Genomic DNA, 22,078 nt, shown 5'->3' with positions numbered 1-22,078 from the left:
TTCCCTTCTCTCTCTCTTTCTCTCTCTCTCTCTCTCACTCACTCCCCGCCCCCCCCCACGCACACACACAGCCATTACTGTGCTGCAGTGAAGCTGCACAGGCTTTGTGACCCTGGACATAAAAGCAGACATCATTTGCTCATTAGAGCTAAGTTTTGAGGACATGCCCCTCTGACTGACCTCCACTAATGGCCGGGGTTTGCGCTCGACTGCAAACCTGAAGTGGCAGAGTTCACAGTAGCTGGTGTTTGAGGACGACAGCCAGTGCTCCAGGCAGCTCCGATGAATTGTCCCTAAGGTCCCCGTACATTCACATGGAGAGAGCAAGTCCTCTTGGCTGCTTCCCTCGTGGCAGATCCTGCACATCGGCCGGTCATTGAAGGGGCTACAAGAGAAGGAAGGGTACCTGCTGGTCACAGGCTGGAAACCACCATGTGATGGCCCGCAAGCTCTGTGTCCTTTGGTCTCTCCAGTGGAAGCTACCCAGATTAGATACCTATTTTAAAATCCCTTAAATTGATACTTGCACTCAGCAGTGGGGGCCAGTGCTGTGGTCTGGGAAACTCAAGGGCACTCATGCCATCTACTTTTGCCCACATAAAGAAGCAGGGGGTGGCTGATATCAAAGCAGCTGGGTGTGGCCTGGAGTAGAAAGTAAGTGAAAATGAACTACAGATTATTTTTGTCTTGAGCAAGTTAGGTAAACTAACAATCAAACATTAAAAACCATCCCACACCATTAAGAACAGAAATTTTTTTGAAATGATACCAATTGTAGTTTCTAGACAAATGGTATATTTTTTATTAATTTTTAAACTTTAAAAAAAAACAAACACAAACATTCTTAATATATGATCATTCCATTCTACACATATAATCAGTAATTCACAATATCATCACATAGTTGCATATTCATCATCATGATTATTTCTTACAACATTTGCATCAATTCAGAAAAAGAAATAAAAAGACAACAGAAAAAAATTCATACATACCATACCCCTTACCCCTCCCTTTCACTGATCACTACCATTTCAATCTAAATTTATTTTAACGACAAATGGTATCTTTTGCTCTAGGTTAGGACACTTCAGTAGAAGTTCCTTTCATTTCTTCTTTCAGTATGGTGGGAAGATAAGAGGAGGGAAGTTAACCTCCAGCCCACACATAACTGCAGTCTGAGGCAGAGCGTGGCCCTTTGAGCTTTCCTAGTAGGTTCTCAGAATGCCAAAGAGATGAAACTCAAAGTGAGTAATGAGTACCTCCTTGAGGTGGGCCCAGTGTAGAGTTCTGCCTCTAATTTGGAAAAACCACTTCTGTACATTTCATGAAGGTAGTGGAGTCTAGTGATTCCTGGTACGGGCTCCAGACTCCAGCTGTTTGAGCGCCAACTCCAACTCTTCTGTGTACTGGCTGGATAAGTTTGTGCAAGTAACTTCATCACTCTCTATTTTACCCTCTTCATCTATAAACTGGGAACAAGAACAGTACCTTCCTTATATGGTAACTGTGAGGATTAGAAAAGATAGTCCATATTGGAAGCTTAGAACAGGGACAGGAACAGAGTAAATACTCAGTCAATGCTAGTTATTTTTTGCTTGCAGAAAATCAAATGCCCTCAGCATAGAAATCAATGGCGAACAGACGGATGAACCTAAGATTGCCTCAATTTTGGACGGATGCTGGATTCTGTGAGAGGACCCATCCCTTTCTGATCAATGTCTTTTTACATTGTTCATGCTCTTCTACACTTGGCTTTAGATTTTAAAACATGTCATCATTATATGTCAACCACAGAACCACTCTCTTTACCTGCCCTCCCAGGTCTTTGCCATCACTCTTTAACACCACCTTTGGGTTAAACGGAAACAGGAATGGGAAACCCTGCTGCTTCCCAGAGGCCTTTCTGAGAATAAACATGGGAACATATGAAGCCCAAAGGCACATTAAAAGAGGAAAGGATCCCCACCCCACTTCCCACCCAACTGCCCAAAAGAGCCTTTTATACTCAGAGGCAGGAAAAACAATGTTTAGAGTCAACTTTTCCCCTCATTATTCCTTGCCATCTTCATTCTCATTGAGCCATATGCATACAGAACTCTGAGATTTTCTGAAATTTACATTTATATTACTGAATGGTATGACAGCACGGAAAAATGCCTGACAAACAGACAAACCAGTATTGGCTTACAGGTCTCAGTCATTTCAACTAGGCAGTCTGTTCATCCTAAATGCACGAGGTGGCTGAGGGCTGCAGGGTGAATGACACACATCCAGTTACTCAGCTTCAGTTCACAGAAGAGTAGCGATGTTCACCCTCCTTTTGGGTTCTGAATTCTAACCAAGTTTTACAAATTATCCAAGAGGTAGAGAAATATATATCACAAAATTTCTATTTCTCTCCTTTGCAATAGCCACACAGATTTAACATAGAAGGTGTATGGGCAATGTCTGTGACATGCATGGGTGTGTGACTGCATGCCCGAGGAACACCACCTTGTCCTACTCTGGCTGGGGGTGGTAGAAAATACTGTGGTGCCACAAAATGCTGTGGTGCTACCAGCAGCCCTGCTGTAGGCACATGTATGGATCTGTGGGCTCTATGTGTAGTAGAAGGACTGACTGAGTCACTCACACTGAGACAAGCAGTCAAGTGAGTGACTGACCCAAAGTTCCAGGGTCAGAAGGTTCAGTGCTGACACCAGGGGGTACGTCCAATGTGGACAGTATACATTCACGTTGTTAAAAGTCCCACTGCCCATTCTGAAAGAAAACTGGAGGAGCCAAGAAGCACCAAAAGCCTGGAAGCCTGTAGCAAGAAGAGCTTTGGCTCTCAATTCCACAGCCGCACAAGAGTTGCCCCCTAGGGACAAAGTCTCAGCCTGGAAAAGTAGCCTTCTCCATCGCTTTGGTTCAGCACCCAGAAAAGATAAGCTGCAGAAGTTTTAACAATAGCACTTGTTCACGGGTGGGGTGGGGTTGGGGGATCAGGAATGGGGGCCCCTGTGGAGTGAAGGGGAGGACAACAGAAGAGGCCCCAAGTACAGACGTGACAGAATAGGCTTCTCAGGAAGCAGTCCTGGGCCAAGCTTCCCATCAGGTAGTGCTGATTAGTATGCATACCAGGAATGTCCCTTCAAAAGTTCTGACTACAACTCAGATCACTGTGGCTCAGTCATCTGAATCCGGGTGCCTTCCTTTCATTTGGGTGCCTTCCTTCTATTTTAACAACCAGCTACCTTGTTAGAACGTAGTTACCAAAGTAATGTTAAAATTACCATGGTAAAGCAAGCAACATCACCTCTTGTGGGATCCTTCCCTGCCTGGCTCTCTGCAGGTGTGACTTGAAGAAGAAAACTAGACAACATGAGTTTTAGCTTTCTACTCTATTGCTATGGAAACAGTGATGACAGAATTTGTGAAATTATTATTTTTTTCCCACCCAGCACCTCCTCTCACCTGACACAAAGACCTGAGCACTAATTACATCCCCTTTAGCATTTCTCCATCTGATAGTGCGTTCTCTGGATCAATTACGGATTTGTTCACTCTAATTGCAGTACTACCTCTGGGTGGCGAGAGTCCGCACTACTGTTGACAGCAGCTGCCCGTCCTTGGCTGAAACTTGCATGACATACTGTGGCTGCCCATTCACGAGGCCACCACAGTCCCCCACGGCCTTCACCACGGGAGCAGCCGAGCTGGTACAGTCTGGCAGGACTTCGGGCAGGTGACTACAGCGGCTGGTTGTCATGGCAACAGACAGCAATTACTCTGCTAATGGCTTCCACATTCATACAGGATTTCCATCTAAGAGAGATCAGAAAACAGTTTACTTGGGCAGGATAGTTAATAGGAAATGGAGAATTACAGGCCACCAACATTATCGTGTCATTATTGAATATAAATAACAGGGGTAGCTTAGGCATGACACGTTATCTTGTTACCACTTAATATGTACACACACACACACACACACACACACACACAAAGCCCACAAGAAATAGAAGAAGTGGTTATGAACAAGACATGTCAGAGTATATCAACATTTAGAATCCCTGCTCTCCGGGAGGGGAGGGAATGATGGCTCTGAAGCCTGGATCCGTAAAGAAGATAAGCAGTTTTCCCTGCTCTGTGCCAGAGCAGCAGTAAGTCTCTGTTGACACTCCCTAAAAGTTACTAGAATCACTACTAAAACTGTCTGCAATTATTTTTCCTTGTAAGCAATTTATTCCCCCATGCAGCTTCATTCTGAGATACTGAAATTTAAAAATAAAGAAGGAAAAGAAATGAAAAAGAATTTGGCCACATAGTACCTTCTAGGACAATATTTACCACATATTAGTCATTAAATTAATATATCACCTTTCTAACTTTGCCATGTCTATGTCCTATAATACAATAATCTGCTTAATATGTTTGAAAATTAGCTTCCTTTTACAAACTTAACCTATTTTAGCTTTTTTCTGAAACAAAATTATATATGAAATGACAAGTTGGATGAGCTTCTTACATTTTTTCTACTGGATATTCATTAAAATAAATATATTGCCATGGATTTTCATTTGTTCATTTGTGTTCCACCAAAAATCCAGGGGCACATGCATCAGCACAGGGAAACACAGAAGAATACAAGAAACTGATGAATAACATCTCTACTACCTGTAAAAAAGAATCTATTCTTAATAAGGGCCTCACATCACTGACACACAGTGTATAGTGTATCAGATAAATCATAAAGAATTCTGCTCCCAATCTGTGCAGTGCCGGGTTGGGTTGTGACCTCACGTTCGAATTGTTCAGACCCACAGGAGTGAGGAATCCCACTGCATTAAATAATAGGTCTGCATGTGATGCGTAAGAAATAGAGGCCTTTACAGAAACTTGAAGGAGGAATTATCTGTGTCCCAAAGTGAGATGACATAGTTTCAGAGTCCATCCATGCTGTTTCTGCCCAGCTTGCTCACCTCGAGCTCATGAGTCTGAAGTGGCTTTGGCTAAGCAGAACTGGCTGGTGGACTGAATTCACGTTAATAACCAGTTTTGGTAGTCCAGGTCCTAATTCCAACAGGATTTTGGGAATTTCTCATAGGGCTGTCTCTACTTAATACATTTTATATGATCTTCCCAACCTCTAGCACAAGACAAGCAGGTACATCAACTAGACATTCCCAGGACAAGAAACAAGTGTTTCTGGATGTACTTGAGCTGATGATACTCTTCATCCTGATAACCATAAATCAAGAAGGCTTGATTGTCTGAGACAACTGATGTGACCATAATCCCCTCCTTGCTGCTGAGATATCTGGTTGGCTTTGTTCCAGCATCCACCCCCTGCCACTTGCTTGCCCTGACTTGGCTGCCCTCCTGTGCCATGGACAGGACGCTTGGGGGGATTCTCAACCAGCAAGTACTCAACACTCAAGGACACAGACAGTTTTGTTTTAAAATTCAATTTGGTGCCCTTTTTTCATGGTAAAAGCAAGAAGTGTATAATTATACAAAATATAGAAAAGCACAAAGAAGAGAATAAACTCACTCAAAACCCCACCACTTGGATAAACACAGTAAATTTTTGGCTGGATGCCTTCTTATTTTTTTGGCATAATGAGCAGGGTGGAGCGGATTTGCAGATGGGGTCAGAGAGCTTTTTAATTTAACAAAACAAAACAAAATGGAGTTACGGTAGTTCTCGGGCTACAGAACAAAAGGACGTTCAAAGCCCATCCTCTTCTAAAACTGTATATAATGCCCCTGCTCTGGCTTGCCCTTATAAAACCCTATTGACATAATTTTAAATTCTCCTAATGCTTCACAGTCACAAAGTGTAACTTCCTGGCACAGCTCTCTTGCTTCACAAGGCAGCCATAGATTAAAAGCCAGCGGTGTGTTGGCAGGAAAAGCAGACACAGTGACCTTCTTACTACATAGAATGATTATGTCTGGGTGCACTCTGAGAGTCTATTTTCGGGTTTTGCATAACTCCAACCCAGAAGGCCCAAAGCTCCCTTCCTTCACTTGATGGAACTGGAAGGAGGTGGGGAGAGAGTGCAGAGGGTGTTAAAGGGACCCAGGTTTGTCAGGAGTTGGCTACCTTTAGTGAAGGGACTGTTACTCCTGTACCTATGTCCCCAGCTTCATTCCCACTTGCAACCTGGATTAAGTCTTCATCAAAGGAAGTAGCTCTTCTTTTTGTATGACATAGGTCAGCAATAAAACGCCCTTAAAATTCTCAGAGTGGAATTTCCCTTAAACTCATTTTATATCTTTAATTGCACTTCTGGATGATATATTTCATTTCACTACTCTTCTCAAAGGCAAAAGAGATCTTATTCACAGTATCAGTTTATTCCATTTACAACAGGTGCCAGGCACTGGGTTTGGCGTAAAGGAAAAATAGGTGCTCCCGCCTTTTCTTCTCTTACAAGCAAGCCTCGGCACTTTCTCTTGGGCTGTCTCTGCAGAACCCTGCACCAAGATCCTTAAAAACCTCACCCAATTTAGGACATGCTTAAAATGATACTCTAGTCCAACATTCACTGAAGAATGCACCAGCATGTCCACGAACACTGCACATCAGAAGAAACTTGAGATATTAAGACTGGCCTTGGGCATATCTCACAAGCCAGCAATCAGTCCAGTTGCTAATTTCTGGAGTCCAACAGTCCCCAAAGGCTTTGAATTGCAAATAAGGTGGGAGGCATTACAAAGAGCACGGGCATCCTTGACCCTGGCAGGGATGGACGGGAGGACGCTGCCCACTGATCTCAGGGAAAAGGAAGCCCAGAGGCCTAGATCTGGGTATGGGCCAGGAGCTGGTATTGAAGGCTGTATGCACAACTGATGTGCATATGTTGCATCAGGGGCAGTGACAAATGGCCTTTCTCCTTCAGAGCCACCTGGGAAAACAATGGGCCGTAGCTGTGGATGCTACAAAGAGCTGACCGTTTGCAGCCTAGTACTGGTCTTTCTGCAAAATTTCAAGTACCATTCAGCAACTTTCTTACCAATAGCACACGGCTCTTGTGGGAAAGAAGCTTCCTAATCTACCCAGGAATTCTGCTCTTTGGGATTTTTCAGGACAAAAACCACAACAATGCTGGATAGAGTGATGTATGTGTAAATTTGAAATCTCAAATTAAACTGATGGGATAGTTCCTTTGTTGGCAGGCTTAACACTTTATAAATTACTTTCTCAGACTGAGAATAAAAAATGATTTGGTACAGGCCAAATTCAGCTGCACACAGTGGGAAGAGTGGGAACAGGTGGAGGAAAGGGAGATAGCGAAAACGGGAGGAGCTGAGAAACAAATGAAAGCCTGATTAGAGAACTGTTAACATAAAAAGTCTTTTTTGTTAAACTGTGACCCCCTGCAAAGAATAGAGTACAGGTTTTGCAAAAGCAGGAGACTCAACCATGCTTCAGGTAACCCTTGCTGCGTTTTTTAAAACAGGATTCCTCTGAAAGTGATTTCCATGGGAACATGGATTGCATCAAGAGGATGCATGGATAAAATGTGGGAGAAGGGAAGGAAAGTGAACCTTGTTCAACACCTCTGCAGCCTCCTTGCCTCAGCAGTCCCCCAACCTCCCTGAGGATCATGGAGATATGGGCAAAAGCTCTGTTCTTAGAGGCAGAACACTCGAACCTTAGAGGCAGACTCACTGTTCACCAGGATAAATCACTTAGCTTCTCAGACTTGTTTTTCCTGCATATTTGAAATTAAAATACTAATACCTCTTGTGTTACTCCACCTGAGTAAATGTGAGGCCTAACGTGAAAATACATGTGAACATGCTTTGTAAATTGGAAAGTGTCATTCACAGATAAAGCAGCGTTTTATTACTATATTACCTTAATTCCTACTGTTAGCCTGTGCTCCATCTCCTTCTGTCTAGAAATGCTTTTAAAACTGTCTTCCCTCATGATTGGCCAGCCTATACCATGCTGTATGTTTTGTATCACACCTGAACACTGACACTGTACCACCCATCTCTTTCGACTGGGAAGAACAGAGGAACCTCTTTATTACAAATCCGCTTCTCATTCTCCCTAGCCCTGCCTCCTTCAGATCCTCTAAAAAGCTATGAAAAGGTTTAGTAAGGATATATATATGATGAGATAGTTCTCTAATGTTTGAGATACAGCAGTGACCATTATTCAAACAAATCTAACATATAACAAATATGCAAGAAAATAAAACACAAGCCACTCCCAAGTCCCTCTTTAGGCCTACAAGTATAACTATATTTCCAGTGTTGAGTCAACTTTAATCTCTTAGATGCAGGCCTAGTAGGCTGTTTGGGGGGAGGGGGAATTTATTTTGACATCTCTAGGCATAAAAAATACCCACAAACATGTACATTGGCTGACACACATCCTGGTCAAGTGAGCTACCTGGGTAGTGATCTGAGCAGACCCCACTTGGAGAGGTAGTCTGGAGGAAGACTGGCCCTCCCGATTCAATCCTATCACCCAATTCCAGAAATTTTAACAAAAAGGCCCCTCAGGTCCCAATATATCCTAGAAGGAGCTTGGGTCACATTCACAACCAGAGTTGACCAACAAAGCAAACCAAAGAAGCAAAGTCATCACTCATTTCTTTCATCCACTCAAACATTTTCCTATTTTGGTGATGCATGATTCAGCCACCTCAAATTCTACTGTATATCTGCAAAGGAAATGTGCAGGCCACCAAGTAGTTAGGGTTCCCCAGGCTTTCTCTGGAGACTGCAGAGTCATGACCATCTGGCAGCTCTCCACTACCAAACATGCCCCTGGTAACTCAGGGGAAACCACCTGATGCCCGAAATTTGGGGAATGAAGCAACAGAACTGAACTGTGGAATGGCTATACATGCTTCCCTACTCCCACAGAGTTCTGCTTCATTAACAATTCTAAGATTGTTCTAGGATTCAGAAGCCTGACTTTACTTTTATATGAGTGAATCTGTTTCAAAAAGATCTCTAAAATGTCCCTAAGCCTTCTAGGAGGGGTTGCATACTCAGGAAGTGGAGCCTCATTTAATGAGACCAGTGCCTGGGCAATACAAGTCTGTGAATTGAAATGGGGGGAACTAGCAACAGGGCCTGTTCAGGAACTTTCTCCTCGGAGTTAGATACTTTGACTTTGAATTCTAAGAACGTTCTCTGCAAATAGGAATGCTCTTTGACAGAACATTTCCCTTGCTTTTCAGGCGCATTAAAACTAGTCAGTGCCCTGCATGGCTGATGAACTGACTTAGAGTATCCTGAATGTTAAGGGAAAATGAGGGGAGGCAGGAAATCACATAGTGACCTTCTTTTCCAATGAAAATGGAGTAAATGACTAATTTCAAAACTATTAACATGTAAAAGCAGCATATTTCTTCTGAGAACAGGACACAAAGGCTCTCCAAGGAGATGGCTGGGACATGATTACTTGCAACATTTAAGTTTTTAGAAACCCACCAAGGAGGCTATTCACTAAGAATGTGTAGTGGCAAAGTAGCTGCTTCATTAAACTTAAATAGCTGCGGCAGGGCTGTGCTTACCGACCCACGCTACCAAATTATACATTTCTTTTCTGAATGCTTCACTGACCTCATTATTTAGAGCAGAGAGTTTGTCATTCCAAATAAAGTGACCATGCAAGTCTTTATAAACATGTCTATCATGTGCTTGATGAGTCTGCAGGGTGAAACACTGGCTGGCCCAATGAATTTTTTAAAAATACATCTCCTTTCATTGTCTCATTATTTTCTGCTCTGTGCGCATTGTCGCACTTAGAGAGCACAGTAAGCAGGTGAAAGGCCTATGTCCAGTGACGACAATTTTGATTTGGGGGCAATGGCATTTCCTTGAGGAATATGTAATCGCCAAAGAAACTAGACCAGCACAAGACAAGGTGGGCCCAGAGACAGTTACGATAACACACTCCAAGTGTACTATTTTAAAGTTGTGTTCAGAGTTATTAATTCCCATCTGTGTTATTAATTCTGATTCTCAGCCACAATAATTATCAGACTCATCTTTTTAAAATCCATTTAACATTACTACTATTTTTTCTTCAGACAGGTAAAAATCTCTGGTTTTGCTGGAAGCCAATCATGTAACAATTATCATATTTATTCATATTTTTTCCTCTTTAAGAAGTACTCATGAAATTCAGATTTTGGAGGTTATCCATTTTTTTAATTTAATTTAATTATGCAGATGAAAATGGCAATTAAAAATTCCACGACAACACACGTGTATTGAAAGACACGATGACAGCTGAATTGCCCTTCTAAATAACAACTGCACACAAGCACAGAGCCTTGCTGGGCAAGGGAGGAGCAGGGCTGTGCCCATGGGCTTTGGTATCTGGGCCTGGGTCCCCCACCCAAAGTTCTGGGGGCTTGGGGACATCTGAGCACATTAGAAATGTTTAAACATAAAGTTAAAAAAACAGGGGGGAGCAGGCAAAATAGAATAAACAAGACAGGCATGGGCCATCAGAGATGAAAAAGTATAGTCTTTAGATGATACTCAGTGTGCCCAGTGCCTGCCAGACAGTTCCCTCTCCAGAATGCCTGAGGGAAGGCATGGAGGGTACGGCAGGCTGGCTTAGGACATCTGATAACAGAGAAGAAAGACACCTCAGTTACAAACATGCTAAATGCACTCTCAGGACCCTAAGTTCCCGATTTGTCATGAAGTTCGCTCACATTTTCCATGGGTAGCCCAGTGAATGTCTAGCGTTAACGGAAGTTGATTTGGGATTCATTTCCAAGTTGGACTTCATTTTCCTCTACACAAATAACCCAGGATTAGCCACACAGATGTGTTAAACTTTAACCTGAGATTCCCTAACCCTAGAATAAGGCAGTTGCTCTTTTATTTTAAGCCAGGGGTCCTTGGGGATTTTCTCTTTCTTTTCCCCCATACCACAGGAGGCTGCAGCCTTGTCGTTTATAGGCAGTGTCCAGGGTCTGCATTTCACCAGGCACAGGTGGCCAGGGCCTTGGGGGGCATCTCCCTGCATGATTTCAGGCCCCCAAGGCCCCAGTAAAACATCTGGCTGAATTCCCTTCCATTTGCATATGAAGAAAACCAATGTTACTCAGCAAGCCAAGGAATAAAATAAGGCAAGCGTAGAGTGGAGACTAGAACTGCTGGATATTTGCTTTATAGCCCTGATCTTGGCTTTATAGGTGGACTTTCTCTCATATCCTTCATATTACCCCAAATCCCCCAAATCTACTTGTTCTTTCATACACTATCTAGACCACAAATCTGCATCTCTGGGTGTTTTTGCATTGCTTTTTTACATATTTGGCTTTTGCTTTGGGGCTTTCTGGGAGCCTCTGGGGGTGAGGGGAGAGAGCCCCAGTTTTGAGTGGGAGAGTTGGTGCTCTGAATTGCCATCTAGCTGCCTGATGGTGAATCTCAGTTTCCTCCCTGACACTGGGAACTTGGGTAGTGCCTGGCACACAAGGACACTTAGTAATGGGTAGTGCTTAAGCCTGCAGTGCAACAGTACCCTCTCACCCGGGGATTGGGAAAGAAGCAGCCCCTTCCAGAGCCCACCTCTAGACTGCCTTGCCTGAGTCACTCGCCTCTGCTGTCCTCTTAACCCTCCCACCTCCTGAAGAAACAACGCGTGGAGGCAGAGCTGCTGCTATCTGCCTTGACAATCGTGTATTAACATAGGTAAAAATCATAGAAACCCACCCTGGAATTACTCTTCTTGATCCTTGGACACCAGCTGCCTCCATATATACACAAAAAGCATACAATTTTTTTATTGGTGCCTTAAAATATGCTCAATCTTTTAAATAATCAAGATAGAAACAAGCACAAGAATAAAGTAAGAGATAGCCAACGACTAAGTTACCTTAGATCATTTTATTATTTAATCTATTTACAGTTTGCATAGCCTGGATTCTTATGCACCATGGAATTTGTAAAAGATGAGACCTCTTTCTTGGTTATGATACTTCCCTGCTACTTACCTCAATGCAAAGCACTTACTAACCTTTGGGGTGTCATTATTTTCTGTCTATTTTCTGATTGGAGTGCCGTGCCCCTCTCTTTTCCTCCACTTGCTCCTTTGGTTGGAAGCTGCCTGCCTGGACCTGCACACCATGCATCCAGTCCTTGGCTGCTGTTTCAGTCCCCTGCCTCTTAGAATAGCCTCTTTTACACAGCCCTACCTGTTGGAGTGTCGGCTTCATCTGGATCTTTTTAGTGTAGGATCCTGCACTTTCCTCAGTCCTCTGGGGGAGCCCAGTGTGTAAAGTCTGTTAGAAATGTCACAGTGTTTCCACGTACACAGCAGGTTGTCTCCCCACCAGAACACGCCCACAAGTCCCTCAGCCACTCAGAAGTCCTGAACCAAGTATCTGGTCTGTTTATTTCTTTGTCTATTCAGCCTTGCCAATAAGAATGGGTGTTTTCTTAACTTGATTCAGCTTGCTCACTAGTAATACAAACAACTTTATAAAGACATCGAATTAAATCATTAACCAAGGAAAGCAACCAAATATTACACAGTTTTATCCTTACTTTTGAATTTTCACCTGATGGTAGTTTTCCTTCAGAACAGACAAAGAACTTACACTATTAATAGCAATAGTGTGAACGTATTTTTCTATTTTCATAGCACTATTCACTTTCCATTTTCTAAGTATTTAATAAACACAGTGGGCCTTTACTGCTTTCCAGGGTGAAAATAACTGTTAGGCCTCTACGGAGCTCATTCGTTTGCTTTATGGGCTAAAAAATCTCTAGTGTGTCACAAATTAACACAATGTTCCTGAGAACTGTGTTTTACTCTTGAATCTCCAATTTCACTAATAAATCTGAAAAACACATGTAGCCAGATAAGTCCCCAGAGAGCAGCCACTGCAGATACTGAAGAAAGCAAATTCTTCCAGCTAGGCTCAGCACTTACTTTAACACCAAAGACTATTTGTTTCCCAAATTCTCCTCCAATTGCCTGAGGTAAGGCAATGAAATTGGAGTCTAGGGACTATGCAAAAAATCCAACGGAACTAGAATTTAAAAAATAGAGATCTTCAAAAAATTAAGAAAACCTATAAAAAGTTTGAAGGATCACATCATGACCTTTTCTAGTCACAGCTTCTCTCGTGCCCTTCATAGGCCACCATCGCCATCCCTGGGAAAGATTTGCACTTCTTTTTGTTCAAATTTTTAAATTATACCTCATTTTCTTCATCTGTAAAATGGGAATGCAACAATTCCTAATTCATAAATGTTGTATTGAGGAATGTGTACAACAATAAATGTTAAAATATGCAAAAATTTTTATTATGAAAAAATTTAAACATAAATAAAAGTAGAGAGAATACAATAGGATACTATTGTCACTCCAATTTAATAATTAATCCAGATTTTCCATACTTGTTTCACCTATTCTTTCTTTCTTTCACCTATCCTTTTTCCTTTTCTTCTCCCTCAATCCCTTCCTCCCTCCTTTCCATTTTTTTAAGAAATATTAAGTAAATCTCAGAAATCATACCATTTTACCCCTACATACTTCAGTATGAATTTCTTAAAAAATGGGCATTTTCTTATATAACCCCAAAATCATTATAATACCTAACAAACTTAATAATTCCCTGGTATCATCTAATACCCAAAATGTATTTAAATTTCCCCCAAATGTCTCAAATCTTTCATGGTTTGTTTACATGATCCAAACAAGGTGTGTGCATGTTACATTTGGATGTTATGTCTCCTAAGTCCCTCTTATTCACACACAGCTCTCTATCCCATGCCACCGTCTTATCAAAGAAACTCATAAAGAACACCTCAGGAGCGCTGTATATCCCACATTCTTGATTTGTCCATTTCCTTGTGGTGTCATTTCACCTGTACCTCTATTTCCTGTATTTGCTGGAAACTAATGGATAGACAATTTGATTCACGTTCAGTCCTTAGGCAGTAAAACTCACAGGTGGTAAGTGCTGTGTACTTCTCACTGCATCACCTCAGGAGGCATGTAATATGTGGCTGTCCACATCGAGTGGGCTCAGGTGTGGCAACCTGATGCCTCTGTTATGCGGTTCCCATCAACACTTCCCAATGGTCTGATGATTTTATTCACGATGATAGCTGCATAAATCATTTATTTCATGTGGGGCTACAAAATTATGATGATTTTCCAATACTAACTTCCCTCCTCCGTTTGGTAGCTGGGATTCTTATGTAAACAAGAACTTTCCTTCATCTACCAGTGCTCTTTGGTTATTTTGAAAGATAATTTGTGCAGAAAAGTCATGCTCAGTGCTTAATTCTTTCCTTTGGCAATTTTCAGAATAAGGAATTGATACCTTAGTACTATCCTATAGTAACTAGTGAATTATTTTTGTTGTTGTTTATATTATTTTAAAAGGTTTGCCTGTCTGTAGAAATTTTAAAACTAAAATCAAACCATCATCCCATAACAAACCCTTGTTCTTGAGTGTAGAGAACTGGATTTCTGATTTAAAGAGATTCAAAATAAGTTGAGGGCATGATCTCTGCCATCAGGGAGCACTTGCTAGGAAGGTTGGGTGCTGTTTTCCTTGGCCTGCGTTGGTATCTGATAGTCTTGTCTTTACAGTTGATATATCTTTTCCTTAGGCTGAACACTCCCCTCAGATAGAGGGCTTCTGCATTTACTGGTCCTTTAGGGAAAAGGAGAACAGTTCTAAAATACCCCTTCTTTTACTTATTGCCATACAAGTCACATGGTATCACCTGCCCTGCAGCTCTCTGCTTTCATGTTTCTTATTAAATATATCTGAAGGTGCTTTGAGCCTTTGCAAGTAGGCTGATGGAACTCATGCCTCTGCAGACTGACTGGTTAAGATGAGGTCATGCCTGCATCCGTTTGGGCTTTGCCTGCCATCCATCAGGAAGCCATTCTTGCCCAACGAAGCCTGCAGGTACCATCTGGCACAGCGGCACCTGGCTCCGGCACTGCAGTATGACACAGTAGCATACCCTTCCACCAGGGAGAGAATTTGCACTATAGGTACAATCTGCATATGTATAAGAAACATCTTCCTTTTCTTCTTCTCACTAATAAGGATGAAAACATTTAGGCCATTCACAGGTATTTTCTATAGAGGCATTTAGAAGCCTTCTTTAACTATGGCTGACGAGTGATACCGACAGGAATTCAGGGTCTCTCTTTTTGTGCTCTCAACGAGCAGGGACATTTTCTGCCCATTATCGCCTTGTTTTACTGACAGGCATCTGTCAGTTAGACATTAAAACGGAGTGATAATGGGAAGATAATATGCCGGCTCTGTCCACACACTTCAAGAGATAAGCATTCATGAAAATGTGTATTTTGGGAAACCCAGACACTCATATGCCCATCTGCCTTTCTATTTAGCTTGACACTGAATGTAGAAAGGCAAAGCAGTAAAAGGAGGAATAATTGAGGGTTGGAATCAGAGGAGATTTCAAAATGACCCTGTGACAGCAGCGTAGGGGATCACCACTCTAAGAAGGAGGGGATGGCTTAGGACATGCATGGTCAGGGGGCTGAGCAGGGCACAAGCATTTTTTCCCCTGGCTTCACTGGAACTTGCTGAACTGAACCAAGGTATTGGCAGAAAACATTTTCCTATGACTCGCAAATAGAGGACTTGCGCACATTATGTAGAAGCACAAATACTCTTTTTTTCAAACAAAGGCAAAAGGAAAGTCCACATTTTAAATAGACTAATAAGCAATTTGGTTCTTACTGAGGATCTTTCTACTAAATTGTTCTAAGTGCCAGAAAATAATATTGTTACTCAGATATCTGGATTTCCATATATATTTTTGGGTCCTTATTTTTAGGCTAATGGAAATAAAAGCACATTTTGCAACACACACACGCGCGCACGCACTTATAAACCCTTTGCATGGACTATCTTTATGCCAACAATTCATCAGAAAATTTGTACCATCCTGGATTTAGCCATGAAACCTAGGGACTACTGAAATATAATCCCTACTGCAAAGTTCTAACATGAGCACAATGGGAAGAAAATTGGTGCCATCACACGGGATGGGAATAGTCAATTTGACTAGGGTAGGAGCTGGAAATCACTAGCCTCACTGGTAAAAAGTGCTTGTGCCGGTTTGAATCTATTATGTATCCCAGAAAAGCCATGCCTTTTAATCCTCATTCAGTACTACTGGGTGGGAGTTTTTTGATTGTTTCCATGGAGATGTGACCCACCCAACTGTGGGTGGTAACTTTTGATTAGATGGTTCCCATGGAGATGTGTCTCCACCCATTCAAGGTGGGGTTGCTTACTGGGGCCCTTTAAGAGGGAACCATTTTGGGAAAAGCTTGAAAGCCAACAGAGCCCACACAGCCAGAGACCTTTGGAGATGAAGAAGGAAAATGCCTCTGGGGACAAGAAGTTGGGAGAGAAAGCTAGCAGATGTTACCATATTTGCCATGTGCCCTTCCAGCTGAGAGAGAAACCCCAAACTTTATTAGCCTTTCTTGAGTGAAAGTAACCTCTTAATTTGGATATTTTCCAAATTAAGTATCTTAATTTGGATATTTTCACAGCTTTAGAACTGTTAACTTGCAACTTAAATTCCCCTCTTTAAAAGCTGTTCTGTTTCTGGTATATTGCATTCTGGCAGTTTGCAAACTAGAACAGTGCTACAATTTTCTTTTCAAAAGAAAAGTGGAGGAAGGCTGCATGGTGAGGTGATTCAGGATGAGAGCCTTGAGGTTAGACACCTTGGGTTTTCCAGTTAGAAGCCCAGCTTCTCCATTTATCAGTTATCTCTCCTTAATTAAGGCGTTTATCCTCTGTGTTTCATTCTTATCATCTGTAAATTGGAAATAAAATGGTGCTCATCTATAATATTGGAAGATTAAATGAAATCATGTATATAAAGTGCCTAGTATAAAGCCTGGCATACAACAAACACTGTTTAATGTGTTAGGACTAGAGCAGCCTTGAATGCCCCCAGGGTTCACTACTGCTTTGGTATTTCTGTTCAAGTCAACAAACACTTTTCTGAATACTGAAACTAACAGGGGAGGCAACACCTGTGATGCACTATGAGAGTCAGAATGGAGAGCAGAAAAAAAATTGAGCTTAGAAATTAGGCCTGTGGCTTTGAATACTGGTGTCTGCCACCAGTGACCACAGCTTCACCTTGGATAAGCAACATGTCCATCCATTCGTCCATCTTGGAAAAGGAGAAAGTGACTTCCTCAGAGTCACAGTGCCATGTAAAGTGCTGCACTCAGTAGGTGTCTGCTCAGTGGTGTCTCTCATCATTATTAGAATGTTATATAAGGGCCAGGAGAGGTGGGGGGGGGGGGGCTGATGAGTTCTGCCCTAGGTGGAATGACCCTGGGCTAGGGAGGATGGGCCACAGCTTGCAAGGGGAACAGTGAACACACATACCCAGCCACACAGGAAAACGAAAGAAGTTAGGTGTTATTGGAAGATGAAGCATGCAGAGAGCGTTTAAAGCAGCATCAATGCAATACAGAACAGAAATACGTCTCTCTTCTCTTTTGCCTTGAAGGTAACTAGGAGGCTCTGGGGAGCCAGGTGGTTCACCATGGTGCCTCCTCCTGGAGCTTTCCCTTTATCCTCCCTGTGTCTGCCTGACAGCCAGGGACCATTCTGCCCCATGTGAGGTGGCTATTCTGAAGCATTCAGCACAGATACAAAGGAATGAATGTTTCTGTTCTTTTGAGGGGTGGGAGGAGAGGGTGGGGGTATATGTCTTTGCACCTTCCTAACAACAAAGGGGGGGAATCAAACCAGTTTGTGCTTCCACTTCATCTGTAGATCCCAGTATTTCTAGAAACCAGGCACTCTCTCTTCATTCAAACAGTGTTCAACGCAGAGTCCATGTGGAGGTTTACTATGACATTAGGGAGAAATGTATGTTTCCTTAATAAAATAGGGATCTGCTGGAGGCGACATGGACAACTTTGGGATATCTGGGTCATAAGAAGCCTGGACATTTAAAAGTGGTTGGAATTACTGCATCATGGGTCTTACAAAGTTCTACCTGCAAGGTGACATAAAAATCCATCCTGTCTGCTGAGGGAGAAAGTGCAACGGAAGCTAATCCATAATGACAGTGTGCACACATGCAAACAAGGCATTCTAATTTTTCAAGCTTGGTTTGTTCATAAATCAGATTCTTAGATTTACAAACAATGATCACTATGGTAAATTCAGTAACAGAGTTTTCTGCTCTAAACCTGGCATTCTCCTTCAGTATTCTTTTAGAGTCCCTATGTTGTTTTGATAGACATGAAACTAAAAGCTGGGAGACTTAAAAATTATAGAAATAATAAAGATGAGTTTCTAGGTAAATTATCCATTACTGTGGAGGGGTTTTTTTTTGGGTATTTTCATTAAAAAGACTAAAAAGGCCATCTAAAGATACTTGTCTAACTACAAATGATTATAAAGTCATTCTCTTTACTTCTTTCCAACTCCCTTAAGTCTCTTTAATTAGTTTCAACGAATAAAGCTTCCATTTGCTTCAGTAAACTGAATTATTTTTTAAGCTACAAAAACATAAGCGATCTCATTACGTGAGCAGTATTCTTTAGTGGCATTGCAGTCAGTTGGGAAGACTGTGATTGAAAGGTGTGTTTTAAAGAAATTCCTTCCCCCTTAGAGTCCCTCTCCCAAATTCTTCTCTTAAAATATTTTTAGGACCCACTGCTTTTTTTAAACCAGTGCTATTTTTTTTAAAACCAGGTTATGCAGTCTCACAATCACAGGGTTGGCACAGACCTCTTACTTAGAAATACCATTATCTCCACCTGTCCTAACTTCTGAGCAGTCTAGTTAATCTCCTCTGGCATTCAATGGGTGTCCATATTTTAATGTTTTTCTTGAACTTTGAATACTCCTTATGCTGTTAACCAAACCTGAAATCAGGTGCCTCTCTCTAGAAGTCATTTAACACAAATAAATAGGAAGACCAGGAATCTGAACTCTTAGGAACAGCTTGCGAGCATCTCTAAATCAAAGTATTTCTACTTCCCTTCTTCATTTGCCCACACACATACTTTTCCCCATTGTTGAAAGAATGAGAGAAAGAATGAATTAATCAAATGAATAAATAAATGACTGAGTGAGTGGTTTAAGATCCCAATTCAGGATATTTTAAAAGTGCCAAAAAGGGAGATCTCAGGCTCAGAGACCCTCTTGCCTTGTCTACCCAAGTCCAGGTTCCTGATAGCTGTGTGAGGTGAAAGCATGGTGCAAACTGTGTGTTTCTGGCACCTTGATTTGGATGAATTCATTTTCCTATGGGGAGAGGATAAATGGTCAGTTATAACTGAAATGATACCATTAATTTCATATTCAAAAAACACTGTATTAGCTGATTGGGCTCTTTTGAGCTGATTTTAGAATGTAACCAGCACATACAGTTCCTATTTTTTGCAACATATCATGTCCACAACTTGAAGAGGGCTTACTCATTTTGTTTCTGAATCGTATGCAATAGCAAAACCACAGAAACAACTTCTGTTTTAAAGAAATAAATTTTGTTGCTTTTTCAAATAGTCACCTCTAGCTGTTGATTGGGAAGGATGTGCAGGCAAAGGTGACACAGCACCACAGGTGACACCAATGGCCAATAATGTAAAATTAAAGATGAATATATACATAGCTTTAAAGTTTGTAAAAAAAAAATTAAGCAAATTCCTCAATTATCTTTTTTGGTGATGCTCAGATCATGTGAAAAGTAATCTGCGATCCCTTATCAAATGCTAAAAGGATGGGTGACGGGGTGTGCAAGGCAGAGGTGACCTGGGCTTCTCTGAGCAGGGGTAATGAGCCCTCCCACACTGAAAAGCAATTCGACGTTATGTGCCAACAAAATGGTAGTGCCTTTCCTTTAAGGAATCTGCTTTTAGGATACAGTGTCTGAGCCTTTCTTTGAGGAATCTATTTTAGGAGACATAATCAAAAACATAAACAAGGACCTATGCACATACAATCTGCAGTGGTCTTTAATAATCTGCAGTGTTCCTCATGTACAGAATGAGGTGGGATGACCATCCAACAATTGGGGAAAGGCTAAATAAATAGAGCACATACATATGATGGATTATCATTAGATTATGACAAATATTTAATGACACTGGAAACTATAATACAAGGCTATGTGAAAAAAGCCAGATATAGAAATATTAATACTTATAGTTTCAATTGCCAATGACAGAAAGATAGTTTATCAATATGTGAACAGTTACCTCTGGGTAATGAGTTTTATTTTATTTTTATTGTTTATGCTTTCTGTATTTTCTAATATATATATATATTTCTATCATAATTAGAGAAAAATATTGAACAAACAACATTTTATAACTCCCAAGAGGAGAAGCATATTAAACTGCCTCCTGAGAAAACAAACACAGGAACCAAAACAGAGCAAGCAAAACCAAAACTCAAAAAAGCAAAGGTCTCACCATAAACAATCCAAAAAGCATCTAGGAGTTGCTTTTCTTTATTCCAAAAGTGTAGAAATGACATTAGAGCTCCCCAGAGAGGAAATCCAACCACCTTTCTCCATGGCAGTCTGCTCCAGGAAACAGCTGGTTTAGCAGGGAGACTTCTAAGGTGGACTCCAGAGGTCCTTTGCCACTGCGGTGTTGGGACCAAACACCCCCAAGTACAAAGCAGTGCATTAATGTAATGATGGGCTGTCAACGGTCCTCACTGCCTGGTTCATGACCAAATCGTCTGGTGGCAACCCCTCTCCTTCCATGGGGGCAAGCCACAGCTGTCAAGTGTGGAGAGACAAAATGACCCAGACAGAATAGTCTCTCTTTCTTTTCCTTTCCATATAAATACAATGGGCTTAATTTAACATTTGACCTTGTTTTGTTGTTTTTAATTTTTAACCATAAACATGCCAATTTAAATTAAAAATCCATATACTTTATATGAGTCATGGACTTGCTGGAGAAGACAAATCTATATAAACAGGAGTTTGATGAAATAATCAGCCATGCTTTCACAAAGCATCATTTATCAGTTCTGTTTGGAATTTATATATTGAAATTGTTTTCCCATCAACTGTATATTTAAACCATGTGGTCTTACGAGAATTGGCGGGTATTTTCACCTGTTTCATAAATGAGGAAAACAAAGCAAAGGGATTTCGTGATTTTCTCATCACTATAAAATGAGCAGAAGAAAAATTCTGGTTCCAATTTCTGTGACTCGCAAACTCTTTCACTATTTAATACTGATTAAATCATATACTTTGCAAGGTGTCCTTAAGTCATTCCTTTTGGGGTCAGGGCAGGGTGATAGTGGGGTGAGAAGGAAGAACCAGGCAAAGGGAAAAAGTGAAAACTCCTTTTTGTCTTCTCAAGGTTAGAATTAATAAAATCAGTGATTTCTCCAATTATAACAAGCATATTCCATAGCAGAAAAACCTCCCATATTTTCTAATAGCATTGAGTAGAAATGAAAAGTTAAGGGAAAAGTGCATGTTCTTTTGATAAAACTCACATTTTGAAACAGTAAAAATCCTTGGTATTCAACACATGAGCAAGACAGTATGTAATGGCTGTAAAGATTTCATGATTAAATTTTACATTGTATTAGTTGCAATGGCTGTCGTTGACATTGATGAGTAACTCAGAATTTTCAATCCATATTTTACTAACTTAGAGGATACCAGAACATGGTTTTCAGCTCTGTTGATCTAACTCTATAGAACTCTGGAGTCTAAAAAATAAAGCAGTGAGATAACATGTAGGAAAATAAATACAAAAACCTAAAGTGAATCACTTTCCTTGGCCTTCCCAAAATCTCACACTGTGGATGAAACTTCTTTTTGTATCTATGAGCTATCACACATTTTTCTAGGCATCAGAACTCATCCAATTCCCATTTTGTGCAATGATTTAATTTTTCCCTTCTAGCACTTACAGCCATAGACCACAAAGTTCTGTGAGTTTTCCTCCGAATTACAGAAAACCCAACTCTGGTTTGAGGGAAATAACTTCACAAGTACATTACAAGGTAGTATTTCCTCAGTTTTGCAGAGGCCAAAATAAATATTTTTTCCTTATTTCTTACAC

General features: G+C 41.2%; 1 protein-coding gene across 17 annotated transcripts in view; it reads right to left on the bottom strand.

The window, feature by feature from the left end:
• MARCHF3 (membrane associated ring-CH-type finger 3) overlaps positions 1 to 22,078 on the bottom strand; it is a 169,822-nt gene that overhangs the window by 33,561 nt on the left and 114,183 nt on the right. For 16 of the 17 annotated variants that reach the window (XM_077138756.1, XM_077138765.1, XM_077138772.1 and 13 more), the window contains 2 exons: positions 3,567 to 3,810; positions 181 to 385 (listed from right to left, as the gene is read on the bottom strand). In XM_077138756.1, the coding sequence (XP_076994871.1) occupies positions 181 to 385; positions 3,567 to 3,754 (393 nt within the window). In that variant the 5' untranslated portion in view covers positions 3,755 to 3,810. Of the gene's footprint in view, positions 1 to 180; positions 386 to 3,566; positions 3,811 to 12,176; positions 13,282 to 22,078 lie in introns of those variants that run through there. The other variant, XM_077138770.1, reaches the window with a different exon arrangement.

This window comes from Tamandua tetradactyla, chromosome 21 (assembly GCF_023851605.1).
Source record: "Tamandua tetradactyla isolate mTamTet1 chromosome 21, mTamTet1.pri, whole genome shotgun sequence".
Taxonomy (NCBI): domain Eukaryota; kingdom Metazoa; phylum Chordata; class Mammalia; order Pilosa; family Myrmecophagidae; genus Tamandua; species Tamandua tetradactyla.
This window is presented reverse-complemented; position numbering and strand designations above follow the sequence as displayed.